Below are 15,536 nucleotides of genomic sequence, written 5' to 3' on the forward strand. Positions count from 1 at the left end.
TAATGCAGTTTGAGTAGATGTAGGGATATGTGGATTTAAATGTCAAACTCTGAGTGAAACAAAGCCTCACATGGATATTAACAATGTAAATAGCAGTACAATAACCAGGTTACTGCGACCACCCACCTCTGTCTTCAGGTTTTATACGTTCACTTCGTTCCAGACTTGTCGTTTATTGAACGGCAACTTCAAAACTGGTCATGTCTGAACATTTTGTGGACTATGCCTATGTGACTGGAATCACATCGTGGCTGCTTTTTAAAAAACTTTCCTCATAGCACTTAAAATAGTCAGCACGCTCTCACTGTCATGGAGAAAATGATCCGTCTCTAAATTTCATGAGTTATTTGATTAGTTAAATATGCATGACTAAAGCTTTGGAACACTGAGGTGATACATTATACAGAATCTTTTGAGCGTCACTGTAGACTTAAAAAAGGCCATGAAAGCTGTGTTGTACCCAGGATTCTTCCTTAGCGTTATCCATTTTCTATCCATGTTGAAGTTCTCCTAAATAAGGGACCGTCTCTGTCTCTGTCTGGGCAGAATTGTGGTGGAGTTCTTACTATTGTGATGTCAAATTTGGAGTGTTTCCTCTAAGCACTCCAACTTACTCAGTCAAAAACATAAGACTGCAGTTCTGAGTTGGACTGTTGTCGATTTCTTAAAGTTCAAAGTCATCAGATCTGTGACTCAGTTCTGACTGAAGTCCACTTCATATGATTGGAGTTCACACTTGTGTGATGGTGGAAATGACTCACATATGGGTGATTTGTTTGAGTCCATTTTTGCAGCCAATCACATTTATCCGAGGTTTCAGTGAAAACAACTAACCCAAGTCTGTGTTTGGTGCTGATGAGTATGTTTTGTGTACGTCTGTGTGTGGTTGTTGGCGTGTAGGTGGAACCAGCTGGATCTGGCCATCGTGCTGCTGTCCATCATGGGCATCACTTTGGAGGAGATTGAGGTCAACGCTTCCCTGCCCATCAACCCCACCATCATTCGCATCATGAGAGTGCTGAGGATTGCTCGAGGTATGACACTCCCCCCCCCCCCCCCCCCCGACCCTTACACAGTGTGAGACACCAACGCACAGCAAACTCTTTCAAGGTGCTGTACTTTGAAGATGATGTAAAACACACATCCCCGGGACTCCCCTTTTTGTCATTTTTTGCATGGCAGATCTCAGCATGGTTCGGGCAGGCTGTGAGCCGACCAGATGGCACAGAGACACACAGTCAGCTGACAAACTGAGAAGAAGCGAAGGGAGAGAAAAACACAGGGTGAGGAAAGTGAGCTTAGGGTGTGAGAGAGCCAAAACACACTGTGACAGTAAGTGAACTAAGCTGCAAGAAGCTAAGGAGAGGATGGGGTACAGTAAAGAAGGATGAAAGAGATGTAAGAATAAAAGAGAAATAAACGAAAGAGATGGGATTGATGAATGACTTCTGACCTTAAAATAGACTACCAGAAGGTGAGATGAAGTCAGGAGTGAAATAGGTGTGCAGAGTAAAAGAGGTTCAGGCTGATTATTGGAAGATAGGAGAGATAAGAGGCTTTACCTGAAGGCTTGAGGAGAGCAAGCAAAAGGAAGGAAGATGAGAGAAAGAGGAGCTAAGACATGCAGAACGGGAGCCTGTCTGTTTGGTCCAAACACTGAATGTGCAGCGATGAGGTAGCATGGAAGTCGTGATTAATTGTTGTCGCTCAGCCGACCCAAACACATTTTTTGCTTTGTTTGTCTGTGTGTATTTGATGGGTCCAGTCTTACTGTCTGGCATCAGCATGCCTCTCATAATCAGTCTGAGCAGGAATCTGAGTTAGCTAGATTAAATTCACATGTTGTCAGCATTGGAATCAAAAGGCGGTGGGTTTTCTGTCCAACGCTGTCAGTGAGATGCATCACATGTGTGTCCTTTGTGCACAGAAAAGCTGGCAGAAATTCCAGCTGTGTAAGTTAACAGACTAATCAATATCACAACTCAGACACAGGAGAATCTGATGGATTAAAACTAAGTGTTGTTTTACATTTAATGTTTAAAACAGAATGTAGGCTTCGACCATGTGCGAATTTGATGTAGTCCACAAGTACAAATAGGTGTCCTGGTTTAGGATAATAATGCTCATAGAACAATAAAAATGTTATAAAAGTGCTTACAGCTAACAAAGAAAATTCGGGGAAGAAATGTCTTAGAAATTATATTTATTACTGATGCTCTAAAACTTCAGAAACTGTTGAAAAAACTTTTCCTTCCTACTATCCAAGCAGAGGTTTGATGCATCTTCCAGGAATGGTGAAGCTATTTTCCAGAGAACTGTTTGGTCAATTGGATTTTTTCAGCGGCTGCAGACTTGCTTTCATTTCATTTTTGCGTCTGCATTTCAGCCGAACTTCAGCCTGAACGATGAGATTTTTACTACAATACCTTTTGATTAGATTAAATTGCAGATTAAATCAGCTCAAGTATTTTCAGTTTTTATAAAATGAACTATTAAACTCACTTCAAATTGGATTAAATTACCATAATGAAAAAATAAGCACCCTAACACACTCTTGTGTTTTAACAAAATTCAATATTGATTCATTTCACAAAAGCTGTAATTACACTGGTTTAGGCACCAATAAGTGATGTAAAGTGTATGTGTTAGTCCCCATAGGGAAATAGTTCCTCTGCATTTAACCCATTCACCCAGTGAAGCAGTGGGCAGCCACCAGTGCAGCGCCCGGGGAGCAGTGTGTAGGGCAGTACCTTGCTCAGGGGTACCTCAGGGTAGCCATTCAGTGGAGTCGAACCCCCGACCTTCCGATCATGGGGCCACCACTCTACCTAATGAGCTATCCCTGCCTCTCCTGATGTGTTTAATAACTATCTCAAATAAATAACAAAAGCAATTCCTCATACTTTTATTGCTTATTATTTTACTATATGGCAAAAAGTAACAACTCACTCACCATAAGCAGTGAGACAACAGCTTGAGAATCATCAGCCCACCAACCCCTTGCACTCATGGTGTCACAGCTTAGCAATCCTAACATGAAGGCAAATAAAACATTACCACAGTGAGTGGCATTTTACATGACCTTATGTGCATACGCTTTGCTCTTTCAAACCTTGAACTTGCACAACACACCCACACAAAATGCTATTAATAGACATTGACATAAGGTTAGTTGTCGGCTTTTATCCCTCTTAGCAATTTCATGGTCAAATCCATGATTCAAAACACACGCCTACTTCATTTGTAAAGTAGTTGAAGTTGACAGTACTCAATCCTTTTAAAAATTGCTTTTGACATTTATATTGAAAGTATGTGTTAAAGTGCAAAATAACAAGGGAATATCTGTTATCTCGTGTCTTGCTAGTTTACGCTGTGGAGTTATTAGTTACTGTAGCTCGAGTGATTACACCAGAAAATTATAAAGTTAGATTGTTTTGGAAAAATCACCTTGAGGCAGTTTGAACTGTTACTATGTTTTCAAGGCTGTCTTTACAGCTGATTAATGGATGTAATGTTTATCAAGTTATGGTCAGCGCTTTGCTAATCTGTCTGGCATATGTTTAGATGTTTCAGTGGTAGCAGCTGAGGTGCAGACAGATGCCTTTCGGTGGTAAATGCATCATTAGTGGCCATATAATTAGTCAGAGAAAAGTGGTGTTTCTCACTGGAATATGTGTCATGTTAGCTGAGCTAATATATTGAAGCTAACAGATGTCTGGCAGTGTGGGTTAAAAGTGTGTGGTTAAAATAAAAGTACATTTTTTTTGCAAATGTGGGATTTCCCTTTTTTGTGTCCTATGTTTACTGATTTTTGTTAATATGTGAGTAATTGATATAGATAAAAAAAATATCTCTTATTATTCCATAACATGTTTTCTTCCCAGTTTAAAAGAGATCCTGATAGCACTGTGATTCTATTGATGCTTATTTTGATTATTCATCTTGTGTTTAGCAGGACTCTGTTTTTATTTTGACTTTATTTTGGTGAGGTCAGGGGTGCGGGATTTGTGTAGGTTTGTTTTGTTTATTGTTTTGGCCTTGGCTCACCCTGAAGTGTTGACACTCCCGTTTTGGTTCTCTTTATTCACATTGTAAATAAATCACTTCACATCTAACGGATTTGTTGCGTGTGACTGCTTGGGTCTTGGGGGGGGAAGCGAGTGCCTCGCTCATGTTATGGCCTGGCCCTAGACGGGTCGTAACATGAATTGGGGGCTCGTCCTCTGCCTTTTTCTGTGGGTTTTTGCGTGTGTTTGGTCTGTTGGCGGTTTTCTTGGGTGTGGGGGTGGTAGGTGTGTGGAATTATGGAGTTTTCTTTGGATGATTTTGTTACTTCGCCTTCGTGGGATAGAATTGTGAAGTGCAGGAAAGCGGATTTGCTTATCATTGCTAGTTGTTATGACGTTCAAGTGTCCTATGGTGCCCGCAAAGCGGTGGTTAGGGACGCTTTGTGTGCAGAGTTGGTGGAGCGAGGCGTTCTTCCTGCCCCGCAGGCAGCTGTAGAGCAGCCTGATGGCGGGGGTGTGAAGGTGGCTCCGGAGGCTGAGCCGGGGTCGGATGCCAAAGGGCCTGTTAACGTGCTACCAGCCGAGGCGGACTCTGATGCGGCTGAGGCGGGCTCTGACACAGCCGAGGCGGACCCTGATGCTGCTGGGGCGAAGCCTGAAGCAGCTGAGTCTGGTACGGCCGGGGAACCCCTGGCGGGGCGGTCTACGGAAGATCTCCGTTTGACCCTCCGTATTAGGGAGGTGGAAGCCCGTGCTAAAGAGCTTGAGGTACAAGCAATGCACCTCCGTGTCAGAGCTTTGGAGCTGGAGCGAAAGCCCTCCACATCTGCCTCTAGTCATCCTAGTACGTCCACCGTGGTCCCGACAGGTTTTGACATCACCAAACACGTTAAACTGGTTCCCCCGTTTCGTGAGGCCGAAGTGGATTCCTATTTTAACGCTTTTGAGCGTATAGCGGCCGCGTTAAGTTGGCCGAAGGAATTTTGGCCGCTGCTGTTACAATGCAAATTGGTTGGCAAAGCCCAGGAGGTGTGTACCAGTTTATCAATTGAAGATAGCCTGGATTATGACGTCATGAAGAAGACTGTGTTGCAGGCATATGAGCTCGTCCCAGAAGCCTACCGTCAAAAATTTAGGAAGTGTGAAAAAACCGCCAATCAGACATTTGTGGAGTTTGCCCGTGAAAAAAGTCGCCTGTTTGAACGATGGTTGCAGGCCAGTAAAGCACAGGATTTCGAGGGGCTGAAAGAGCTTCTTTTGTTAGAGGAATTCAAAAAATGTTTGCCGGACCAAGTAGTTATTTATCTGAATGAGCAAAAGGTGCCCTCACTTGCTAAAGCGGCAGTGATGGCTGATGAGTTTACTCTCACCCACAAAACTATATTTTCAGCCGCTGTCTCACAGAATATTAGGGTGGGACAGGAAAGGAAGATAAAGTCACCAAAGATAGGACTGAAAGATAGACAGGAGGATGGTGTTAATCGCGACTGTTTTTATTGTCGCGGACCCGGACATCTAATCGCTGCCTGTCCTGCGCTCCGGAGGAAAGAGCAGCGCAAAGGCTCTAGAAATCCAGCGGGCGTAGGTCTCATCAAAGTTGTCCCTTTGCCTAAATCGCATTCCACTCTCACCCGTGATTTGCACCATGTGGATGCAGAAATAGAGCCACGTTTTAAACCGTTGATCACGAAAGGCTTTGTTTCTGTGACGGGAGAAGAGGGGGACAAAGTGCCTGTTACTATTCTTCGGGACACAGGTGCGCATCAGTCGTTTATGTTGGATAGTGTACTACCATTGTCAGATAAAACTGCTTGTGATTCGGATGTGTTGGTTTGGGGAATTAAGATGAGCGTTCTTCGGGCGCCGTTACACAAAGTCCATTTACATTCGCCCGTGAAAACGGGGCATGTCAAAGTTGCGGTGAGTTCCCAGTTGCCGATTAAAGGGGTTTCGTTTATTTTAGGAAATGACTTGGCTGGTGGGACAGTTTTCCCACCGCCTGAAGTGGTGGAAACGCCTATTTCTTCTGTCACTGAGGTTGCCGCCCCTTTGTTAAATGTGTTTCCTGTTTGTGCAATCACTCGTGCGCAGTCACGCAAATTTGATGACGTTATGGATGTTGCTGACACGTTTATGGCGACGCCAGACGAGAGAATATCTCCCAGCCGTGAGAGTGACAGAACAAAAAGCGATGTGATGAAACTGATGCCAGAGCTGGATGAGAAATTGAATAGGGATGCATTGATAACCGCTCAGCAGAATGACTCATCACTGGCTCCCTGTTTTCTATCTGCAGCTAAGAGTGCAGGAAGTGAATCACCCACTTCTTATTTTTTGCAAGATGGAGTTCTTATGAGGAGGTGGTCCTCTGACCGGTGTGGTTTGCCTGGTGCTACGCAGGTGGTGGTGCCGAAGCCACATCGAGGGCAGGTGCTTAGCCTAGCGCATGATGCCAGCATGGCTGGACATCTTGGGGTGAACAAAACATATCATCGGGTGTTGCGCAACTTCTTTTGGCCAGGGTTGAAAGCTGATGTGGTGGCATATTGCCGTACCTGTACCACATGTCAGATGGCGGGGAAACCTAACAGACCTATTCCACCTGCTCCGTTACATCCTATTCCAGTAATAGGTGAGCCGTTTGAAAAAGTAATATTGGATTGTGTGGGTCCCCTGCCAAAAACCAAATCCGGACACCAATACATACTTACAATAATGTGTTCAGCAACAAGGTACCCAGAGGCAATTCCACTACGCACGCTGAAAGCAAAACCGGTGCTAAAAGCACTACTTAAATTTTTCTCTACTTTCGGGCTTCCAAAGGTTGTTCAAACAGACCAAGGAACGAATTTCACCTCAAAAATGTTTGCACAGGTTGTGGAGGAGTTGCACATAAAACATGTAAAATCCAGTCCATACCACCCGGAAAGTCAAGGTGCTCTGGAAAGATTCCATCAAACCCTCAAAGCTATGCTGCGCAAGTTCTGCGCGGGGTCGGATAGAGAATGGGATGAGGGTCTACCGTTATTGTTGTTTGCAGTCAGAGAAACCACTCAGGAATCCTTGGGATTCAGTCCGATGGATCTGGTGTTTGGACACGTGGTCCGCGGTCCCCTCCGCCTTCTGAAGGAGAGGTGGTTGTCAGAAACTTCTGAAACTCAGCATAATGTTCTGGATTATGTTAGCGGACTTCGGGAAAAGCTTCACCTTGCATGTCAGTTAGCTCGAGAGAATCTGTCACATACGCAAGCTAAAATGAAAACTCGCTATGATAAAAAAGCTGTTTGCAGAAGTTTTCAGCCGGGAGAGAAAGTGTTGGTGTTGTTGCCTGTGGTAGGGTCCAGCTTATCAGCTCAGTTCGCTGGCCCATATGTGGTGGAACAAAAACTCAGTGACAACAACTATGTGATCCAGACCCCAGACCGCCGGAGAAAGTCTAGGGTTTGTCATATTAATCTGTTAAAATCGTTTCACTCGAGGAGTCCTTCGGGTGCGCCGTCTCCAGTGTGCGCCGCTAGTACTGTTTCTCCCTATGAACCCTCTGATGACGGGCTACTCCAGAAAAGTGAAGCGCTGGGTAGCGGCCGGTTGAAAAATTCGGAGATCTTAAATGATTTAGACACATATTTAGTCCACCTGTCTGAACCCGCTCGAGCTGACATCACTGATCTGATAGAAAAGAACTTATCACTTTTTTCTGATCACCCTCGTCAAACTGCGGTCCTGTGCCACGATATTGATGTGGAAGGACATAAACCGATTAAGCAACATGCTTACCGAGTGAACCCAGTGAAAAGGGCGATAATGCAGAAGGAAGTTGACTATCTCTTAGAACACGGTTTAGCCTTTCCGAGCGCCAGCGCATGGAGTTCGCCGTGTGTGCTAGTACCAAAATCCGACAACACTCCTCGGTTTTGTAATGATTACAGGAAAGTTAACGCTGTTACCAAACCTGATTCATTTCCTCTTCCTAGAATGGAGGATTGTATTGATAGAGTGGGATCGGCATCGTTTGTAACCAAACTTGATTTGTTAAAAGGTTACTGGCAAGTACCTTTAACTCCCCGAGCCTCTGAAATATCTGCTTTTGTTACACCGGACCATTTTCTCCAGTATACGGTTATGCCGTTTGGGTTGCGTAATGCACCCGCTACTTTCCAGCGCCTTATGGCCAAAGTACTGGCGGGCGTGAATAACTGCGATGCCTACCTGGACGATGTTGTCATTTACTCATCCACCTGGTCTGACCACTTACAAACACTCTCTCTTGTTTTCAGCCGTTTTCAGGAGGCCTCGCTTACGTTGAACCTAGCCAAATGTGAATTTGGCAGAGCCACCATCACATATCTGGGAAAACAGGTGGGTCAGGGACAGATACTGCCGGTGACCGCGAAAATACAGGCGATCGTTGAGTTTCCAGTCCCACAAACGAGAAGGGCGCTGCGCCGATTTCTAGGAATGTGTGGTTATTATAGAGGGTTTTGTAAGAACTTTGCCACTGTCGTCGTTCCTCTCACCGATTTGATCAGTCCGAAGAAGCCTTTTGTGTGGACGCCTGTTTGTCAGACTGCTTTCGAGTCTGCGAAAGCATTACTGTGCAGTTCCCCTGTTCTTACGGCCCCGAATTTCATGTCCCCTTTCAAGCTCGAGGTTGACGCTAGTGCGGTTGGTGCAGGAGCTGTCCTTATGCAGGAAGACCATTGCGGCGTGGATCGCCCAATTTGTTACTTCTCAAAAAAATTCAACAAACATCAGATGAACTACAGTACCATTGAAAAGGAAGCCCTTGCCTTGTTGTTAGCCCTACAACATTTCGAGGTGTATATCGGATCCAGCTCTATCCCTGTTCAAGTGTTCACTGACCATAACCCATTGGTTTTTCTCTCCCAGATGCAGAACTCAAATCAGAGACTTATGCGTTAGTCCCTTCTCTTGCAAGACTTCAACCTGCAGATTAGGCATAAGAAAGGGACGGAAAATGTAATCGCGGACGCCCTGTCGAGAGCAATTTTGTAGTCTAGGATTAAACACTAGAAGGATTGTTTAATTCTTATGGAAGGGGGTGTTACGAACTTGTATGTCCGTGTGTTTGTTTGTGCAGGTGCTGTGTTTTTGTCTATGTTAATTTAGCTGTGCCAGGGCCCTGTTCCGATTGGTGCATGGACTTACTGCCCCGGCGTGATTGGATCCAGCTGGAGGACCCGCCCAATAAAAGGAGGCTGGAGTGCTACAGCGGGAGAGATCCTCGCGTCTCTCCTCATCACCCAGCAGTAGTCCTGTGGTAGCCGCTGGCTGCAGTATACGTGCGAGAATTGTGGAAGTGGAGTGGGTAGGGGTGAGCTGCCGTTTATTTTGATCACCCGTTTTCTCCTGTTTTTGAGTTGGTTAAGGAGGTCAGACTCTGTTTTTATTTTGACTTTATTTTGGTGAGGTCAGGGGTGCGGGATTTGTGTAGGTTTGTTTTGTTTATTGTTTTGGCCTTGGCTCACCCTGAAGTGTTGACACTCCCGTTTTGGTTCTCTTTATTCACATTGTAAATAAATCACTTCACATCTAACGGATTTGTTGCGTGTGACTGCTTGGGTCTTGGGGGGGGAAGCGAGTGCCTCGCTCATGTTATGGCCTGGCCCTAGACGGGTCGTAACAACATCTATCTTTACGTTAATGCACATATCTAATCAGCTAATCACATGGCAACATCAGAATAGGTAAGACAGGTAATCTAAGTGGCTTTAAGCATGATGTGGCTTTGGTGGACGATGGTTTGGTGGTTTGTTGATCTTCTGGTATTTTCCTGCACAACCATCTCTGGGGTTTACAGAAAATGGTCTGAAAAAGGGAAACTGTCCAGTGCATCTCTGTGCATAAATGCCTTGTTGATGTCAGTGGCGCATGGCCAGACCACTTCGAGCTAATACAGTTATGCAACACTAACAAAAAGAAGTCTGTATTACAACCAAGGTCTGCAGACGAGCATCTCTGAATGCACAACACACAAACCTTGAAGCAGATGGGCTACAGCAGCAGAAGACTACACCAGGTGCCATTCCTCTGGTTGAACAATGGAAGACTGGAAATCCTTGCATACCCTGATATTATCAAGCTGTTTATGTTGCGAGTCTTTATTGGCTGATAAATCCCAAATCACTTAAATTAGGATGACAAAAGCATTTTACAGAAGTGTTATGTCTTAAATCTATTGTCTGATTTTTGTGCTGTGTATTGAAAGATTGCCCAGGAGGAGTGGGGGGGGTCATTTGCTGCCTAATTTTGTTTCCTTGGGTTAATGTTTACACATTTGCTACAATGTATCATCTGTCATTCTTGCTGTAGTTCAATTGGTGCTCAAGTCATACTGGTAACCCTACCGAGTCACTGGGGGATATGACCTCAGTCATGTCGTCTTAAGAGCTCAGTGGTGTTTAATACAAGAAAATGAGTGACTAAGCTAACAGAGCAGGATTAAACTGTAAGTGAGAGAAATGTTGTGTCCTTTCAGTTCCACAGCAGGCCTGCTCTGTTATGTAAGACTGAAAAATCATAATATTGGTGAGATGTTGTTTTTTCATTCTGTGTGTTTGCGTGTCCCCACAGTATTGAAGCTCTTGAAGATGGCGGTGGGGATGAGAGCTTTGCTGGACACCGTTATGCAAGCCCTGCCTCAGGTACGCGCCGCTAAATAACACCCACCAAAGCCGCGAAACTCTCCTTCCGTCCTCATCTGCATTTTTTTTCCTCCATGGATTTCACATCCCACAGAAACTGTCCCTAAAGTTACATCTCAAAAGCATTTCCTTTTTTTGTGTGTGTGCTGCAGATTCTGCTGTTTCAGGGCGTCGTCTTTCTCACGAGTTTTCTCTGCTCAACTCCAGAGACCCTTATTTGCATTAGAAGCCCCCTGCAGAGATTGGAAAGTGAATGTAGCTTCAGGTTTTTGTTTTAAACCCTAGGGTGGGTGGATTTGTGGGTGATAGAGTTAGTAAATTAGAACAACTTCTGCAGTGTTTTGCAGAAAGTCAAAAAGTCTTATATTCGCAATGTTCTTTCAAAACACCTCTGTTGTTGCTTTTCAGAGAGACACAGAGATCGAGTGTTGTTCCAGGCTCCTTGAGCTTGTCAGAAGTGTTCATTATTAATAAATCTGATGATAGGCGGGTGGTGGAGGTGCGAACAGGTTGCTACATGCTGATAATCATTGACAGCAGCAAACCATAACACTTTTCATTATTTAAACCACCCCTGTGTCAAAGCTCTAATCCCTTGTTTTTCCTATCACTTTCTACAGCTCCTCTTTTTATTTTTATTCCAATCTTGCACCTTTATTTTGTAGACTGCATATAAAAATGGGTTGGCTAGGAAGTCCTTTCTCCATATACAGGTTAATTTTAAGGCTACTTGAAGGCTCTAGAGGCATTTGACTCAGTCGCACAGTGGCAGACTTGGACAAGAGCCTCAGAAAAACTATGTAATCTAAAAGAGAAAGCCCAGTTGAAACAAATCGACCAATGACACCTCCTCTAAATGTACATTTATGCATTAAAATCGATTCAGTTTGGACTGTTTCAGTTAGTGTCTCTCACAAGGCACTCTGCACACCGCTTTGCAACCCACCTCCACCCCAGATACTCCTTTCATGCTGTATCTGACTTGTTCAGTGTCATCAGAAAAAGGAAAAAAGGAAGTGCTCTAAAGGATTATTCAACAGGTGCTCATCAGTAGGGCGAACAAAATCTCAATATAAAAAAGGGTGCGGTTGCTAAGCCACTCTGTCAAGGATAAAATGTAACAAATTTATTCTTGAAGCAGTTCAGCAAGCAAAACAGGCCAATGGGTATCGACTCTCTCTCTTCATCAGGGTCTCACAAATACACAATCAGTCAGGATTAAATACCACCAAGTAATTCAACCCCTAAGGGTACTAAAAATTAAAAAGACAGATTTATCAAAGAAAATACAAAACAATCTGCGGATAAAGGACAAAAAAGTTTATTCTAAATTTACAGTAAATCAAAATAGAACATAATCAAACAGTTAAAATACTGCATACCGAGTAGACTATTTTACCAGACAAAACATGATATTGTATAATAGAGTGTAATAATCAGTGTCATGCTCTGTTCTGTGCTGGGACACTCATCACACACATACTGTATATATGTGGGTTGAAAGTTACTAATTACCGCATATTATAGGCTAGATTTTACATAGAAATCACATACCTGTTAATTGCGCTCAATTTCAGTTTTCCAGCTTTTTTAAACGTGCAGATTTGTATTTTCAGTAGTTTATTAGGTAATTTTGTAGCTTAAGAGTTTAGCTGGGAAAAGCAACATTGTGATGGTGTCATTTGAGATTTAAGTGTATTTTGTGATTATACAACCATCGAGTCTGGGGAGGTAAAGAGATGTGTCAGGACCAATCAGTTGTAAAATCACACACACCAAAATCCATGGCTTGTCTAGTCCACAAGGTGGGTTGCCAATGTAATAGATGTTATTGGCTTAACCCCAACATCTGCTGATGTTTTGCCATTTTGGAGGAGGCCAGAGAGTCATGCCCAGTGGAACCTTTTGACGTACAATGATCTGTCTTCTATTTGGCATTGTTCATTTTTGGTTTTGTTTGTTTGTTTTTTCTCATCTCTTTAATGGCAAAATGCTAGCTAATTTCTAATTGTGCGGTGGATCCACTAGCTTAACTCTATAAAAGTCATTTTTACAATCATTGGCTAGCACAGACCAACAGAGTAATTGTGCAAGTCAGCATTAATATATGTGTACGAGCAGGAGAACACCAAATCACATTTACCCTTATTATCATACAGATTGATTTACCCTACGATAAATAGATAGCCCTTCAGATTTAGCATTTTGAAACTGGACACATCAGTCACGATGCTGGCCTGCTTGAAAAAGATCATTTACAAAATGAAAGTCATGTTGTCCTCGGAGAGACTTAAACTAGCCACTGAGATGAACTCAGACTCCACAATAGACTTGTACACAGTTGGAGTCCAGAGGAGTTGCCCCCTTCAGAAAGAATGCAAGGTTACGGCACATCCCCACTGACTTAACTTTTCAAACCCAAAAGCAACACCAATCTTTTATGCACAGCCTACCTGCACTCATTGTCAATTTATTATTTTCCAGATGAATAACCAGATCATGCTAGTTGTCTAGATTGTAACACATTAACTAATTTTCAAATTAACAAAATAAACAACCCGAATACAATAAACAACTGGCTGTGAGTGATGTCAGCAGCACTAGATGGCAGCGCTGACGCTGTGGTGCTGTCCATCTTTACCTGCTTTCTGTCAGACACTCATTCACATCATTGAAGCATGCATTCTCTTGGATAGGAGATGTGTTTATTTAACAAATGCTCAGTCACTACAGCTTATCTTATACTTTCTCTAACTGCTCTAGAACCATCCTCCATTCTACCCTGCCTCCGAATGAGAAGTTTGTTGTCCCTCCTTATTGGTTTATTTTCCCTGGGCTTTATCTCCTCTGACTAATCGCTCTCTTCCTTCCTGTTGTCTCCCTGCAGGTGGGCAATCTGGGTCTTCTCTTCATGCTCCTCTTCTTTATCTTTGCAGCGCTGGGAGTGGAGCTGTTTGGTGACTTAAGTAAGAACACATGCACAATAAAGAGATACTGTGCAGGCAGTAGAAAAAGAAGAAAATGAAATCTCTTAGTTTCCACTCAGGTCATTCACGGGCATACACCGAGCATTTAACTCTCCCCTCTGTGGGTTTAATTCATCTGATATTAATTGCTTCCTCGAATCCTTTGTTGAAATACTATATTGATCTCCTTAATTTTATCTTGAAGCTTTCAGAGCTATAAAATGCTATCACAGTAACTATTTTATTATAGGAAAATCCAACTGAAAGCCGTGAACACTGCTATCTTTTTTTGTTTCATTCTCTTTTACTCTCTGGCTAATCCTCTTTTTGTTTATCTCCTCCCACTTCCCTTTTGTCTCTGCAGTTTGTGATGAACTCCACCCCTGTGAGGGTCTGGGGCGCTACGCTACATTTAAAAACTTTGGGATGGCCTTTCTGCTGCTCTTCAGAGTTTCCACTGGAGACAACTGGAATGGCATAATGAAGGTGAAACCAACTCTGCAGTTTCAGATCCATAGACCACTCATACTCTACATTCACTCTTTTGTATCTGCACATTCTGCAGGTCCAGTTCTGTTTTAAAATGACTCCGCAATATGAATGTGCTTGTAATGGATGAAAAAAACATCACATTCGGACCTTCAAACCATACTCAATTTTTTGTATATAAGTTGTTCATAATGTCAACTTCTGGTTTAAAAACTAAAAAACGGATGTCAGTCTTTAGTGCGGCCATCGTATTTTTGTAGCCAGATGAGACTATATTCAAATAATACTGCATTTACAGTTTGGAGGACTGTGGTTGGAGATCACAGCATGACGCACCTTATTGGGACAGAGTGCAATGAACTCGCAATTTTGCTATGACATGGTTACATTGAAGATGGGGACCAGGTTTGCCACAGCTCAGTTTCTGTCTTCAAAGTGATTTTGTTGTTTAAGAAAACGACAAAATGCTATTAAGACAATCAGTTTGCAGTTAAATGGGGTCAAGCTAGCAAATACATACAATTATCAATTATCTGATAAAGTGGCACACAATGGAAATCTGTTGCCATCTGCATACACAAACATTCACATTGACTACTTATATTCAGGTTCCAATCAGAATCTTGTGTGTTTGCAACAGAAATTCTTCCACGAATTGTGAAGTAGTTGCTGTAGGACTGTGATTCAACGGCAAAATGACAGAAGTGCTCTGCAATCAGAATGCAACCAGTTGAGTGGAGTTTCCTACTGCAGAAAGACTGAGTTAGATAATTGCACTGTGTTGGCAGTCAGTTTTTGCAAACCTTCAGCACTTTGAGAGTGATTGCAGTCGCAGTTGCAGTGTTGTTTGCAGGCAGATTGCCTTATGCTCGAAAGAGGTCACCCAGAAGTTGAGAGTTCCACATGCTCTAACAGCAACAAAAATCAGTGCAATTACAAGGCAATGACCGATATTTCCAAGTCTCAAGGAGGATGCCGTCCTGTTTATTCCCCAGTGTTACTGAATAAGCCATAGGAGGATGTACAGCTAAGTTATGAGCGTAAGTTGATTTTAAACAAACACAGATTCATGCTAATTAGTAACACATGAATAAAATACTGGATCTTCACCACCAAAACCAAAGCACAGATATTTTGGATGGTGTGTTAGTAGAGTTAACCAGGAAGCATTATTAATGGTGAGATAATTCACTTTAAAATGCTCCCAGAGGTAAAAACACCACAGACCAGCCTAACATCAGTGATTAAAATTAGCTTAGGTGACACCTGGCAGACATCCAGTAGCTAAATCCATCAGTAAGCCAACTTGAGTGAGGGGTCACTGCAACCCAGTACAAAGTTGTTCTTACAAAGTTGTTCTTCTTGCTGTTGTAATGATCATCGGCTGCGAATGGTCACCCACCTGTAGG

The 15,536-nt window shown here is 43.1% G+C and overlaps 1 protein-coding gene across 10 annotated transcripts in view; it reads left to right on the top strand.

Moving 5' to 3' along the window:
• cacna1g (calcium channel, voltage-dependent, T type, alpha 1G subunit) overlaps positions 1-15,536 on the top strand; it is a 332,915-nt gene that overhangs the window by 299,616 nt on the left and 17,763 nt on the right. For all 10 annotated transcript variants that reach the window (XM_080872626.1, XM_080872635.1, XM_080872629.1 and 7 more), the window contains 4 exons: positions 901-1,034; positions 10,602-10,672; positions 13,560-13,638; positions 14,003-14,124. In XM_080872626.1, coding sequence (XP_080728752.1) covers positions 901-1,034; positions 10,602-10,672; positions 13,560-13,638; positions 14,003-14,124 — 406 coding nt within the window. The remainder of the gene's footprint in view (positions 1-900; positions 1,035-10,601; positions 10,673-13,559; positions 13,639-14,002; positions 14,125-15,536) is intronic.

Source organism: Rhamphochromis sp. 'chilingali' (genome assembly GCF_963969265.1).
Source record: "Rhamphochromis sp. 'chilingali' genome assembly, chromosome: 22".
NCBI classification, from domain to species: domain Eukaryota; kingdom Metazoa; phylum Chordata; class Actinopteri; order Cichliformes; family Cichlidae; genus Rhamphochromis; species Rhamphochromis sp. 'chilingali'.